At 47.9% G+C, this 1,893-nt stretch overlaps 1 protein-coding gene across 4 annotated transcripts in view; it reads left to right on the forward strand.

Moving 5' to 3' along the window:
- FNDC3B (fibronectin type III domain containing 3B) overlaps positions 1 to 1,893 on the forward strand; it is a 365,496-nt gene that overhangs the window by 281,841 nt on the left and 81,762 nt on the right. For all 4 annotated transcript variants that reach the window (XM_045297448.1, XM_045297449.1, XM_004704080.3 and 1 more), the window contains one exon: positions 704 to 842. In XM_045297448.1, coding sequence (XP_045153383.1) covers positions 704 to 842 — 139 coding nt within the window. The remainder of the gene's footprint in view (positions 1 to 703; positions 843 to 1,893) is intronic.

Below are 1,893 nucleotides of genomic sequence, written 5' to 3' on the forward strand. Positions count from 1 at the left end.
GTGTACTATGGAGCCATGCATTCTATTGAGCAGACCTCGCACCTGTAATCTCGACATGGCCATGTGCAATAGTGAAGCGTTCACGTGGACAAACTTCTTGTCGCTTTAATGGGAAATGCGCTTGGCAGAAGCCAACTTGCTTGCGTCCATATTTCTGTGTAAATTCATGCCGTGTAACAAACAGTTGAAAGACGCTCTCTGCTCCGTGTGCGTGTGTAGTATTGCTCCAGTGTGTAGACTCTCGTTCCTGCTTCCTGTCCCTCTTCATCCAACGCTTGACTCTAGACCTCGAGCCTTTTCACCCCCAGACAAAGCCAAACCAGGAGCAGCTAGGTTTGTCATTTAATTTGCCCAACGTACGCTTTCTAGATTTCAGAATGTGTATTTGGAGACCATTCTGAGGATTAAGGTGTATTTTCTTTTCTTTCGTTTCTTTCAAAACCACTTTATTGGGAGCTATTACAGACACGGTACCGTTGCATCGTTCATTGACATCAAGCAGTGTTGTGCAGTTGCTACCACAGTCAGTTAAAAAACATGCTCTTCCTTCTTGCGCTCCTTGACATCAGCTCCCCTTGAACCCTTTGACACGCCACACCCGGAGTTCTCCTGGCGTACGGAAAGCCTGGAGGCAAAGCCGCGCTCGAAATCACACCCTTCTGTGTCGAGTCCCTGCCCCTAAATGAGCTGGTTTTCTTTTCAGGGTCTACGCCATGTACAACTCCGTAAGGGGATCCTGCTCCGAAGCTGTTAGCTTCACCACCCACAGCTGTGCGCCCGACTGTCCCTTTCCGCCGAAGCTGACCTACAGGAGCAAAAGTTCCCTCACCTTGCAGTGGAAGGTGAGGCGCTCGTGTGTGTGTGTGTACACGTGTACGTACAGCCTGCAGGCACTATCATGCCGGTCTCTAGCTGCTTGGAACATTTTTATCACCTGCCGTTCTACACAGTCACGACGTGAAACAAATTATTACGGTACCAACTGTCACTTTTCTGGTCAAATTGGGCCACAGGGTGGGAGAAGAGAACTTTAAGATCCGACTCTCACCCTCTTGGTGGCACCGTCAGATAAATGCTTCCAGCTAGCAGCACTCGATTTGTGGTAGAAATAGTGAAAGTGCTCATGCTTCATCATTGTCTAATAGTTTAGTTTGGCCAGCATTTCAAGGCTTCAGTAAAAAGTTCTATAGAGAACGATTTCGGTAGCAGGAGCCGTGTGGCTCCGTGAGCTGCTGTAACTGGCGAGCCGCAACCTTTAAAACTGCCTAGCGTGTTGAGTGTTCGGAGCCCCACGGAGGCTTCAGCAGTGTTCACTCGCTAGGCCTTTGATAAGTCAGGGTTGCCAAGCATCTAAAAAAGAAAAGACCAAGTTCAATGATAGTCTCCATAAAAGGCAGTTTCCTGGCTACACCTAACTGCTGCCCATGAGACAGCCCCTCCCCGAAGTACGAATGTACTTTTGTATGTGCAAGAAAACAGCAGCTTTATGTCATTCATCTCTATAGAAATTACTTCTCCGGATAAAAAGTCCGAAATAGAGTGTGCAGTGTAACATGTCAAATGGCATGCACATGAGGATAGAAAATAAAAAAGCTTTACTACGGTATGGGGCAGACCATGCTCAGGAAAAGGAACACTGTGGCTAGGGAGATCCATTCCTGGAGAAGAAATTTAGCGTTTTAGTTTGTCAACAAGAGTGTCAGATGGATGCAGGGAGCTGATAAAGGAAGTGGGGTAGAGTGAGCAGCCAAGCCCGGATTCTGCTTTCGGTGGGTAGCTGCATTCTCAGAGCCAAGGGCCAAACTTGAGTATGTGATGTAGACCAAGTGGAACCTGGCGTAAAAACGGAGCTGTCTAATTTTCCTTCCTGGCTCCCAGGGCTAATACAGGTCA

This window comes from Echinops telfairi, unplaced genomic scaffold, assembly GCF_000313985.2.
Source record: "Echinops telfairi isolate 266 unplaced genomic scaffold, ASM31398v2 ScPeMD7_7420;HRSCAF=8458, whole genome shotgun sequence".
NCBI classification, from domain to species: Eukaryota; Metazoa; Chordata; class Mammalia; order Afrosoricida; family Tenrecidae; genus Echinops; species Echinops telfairi.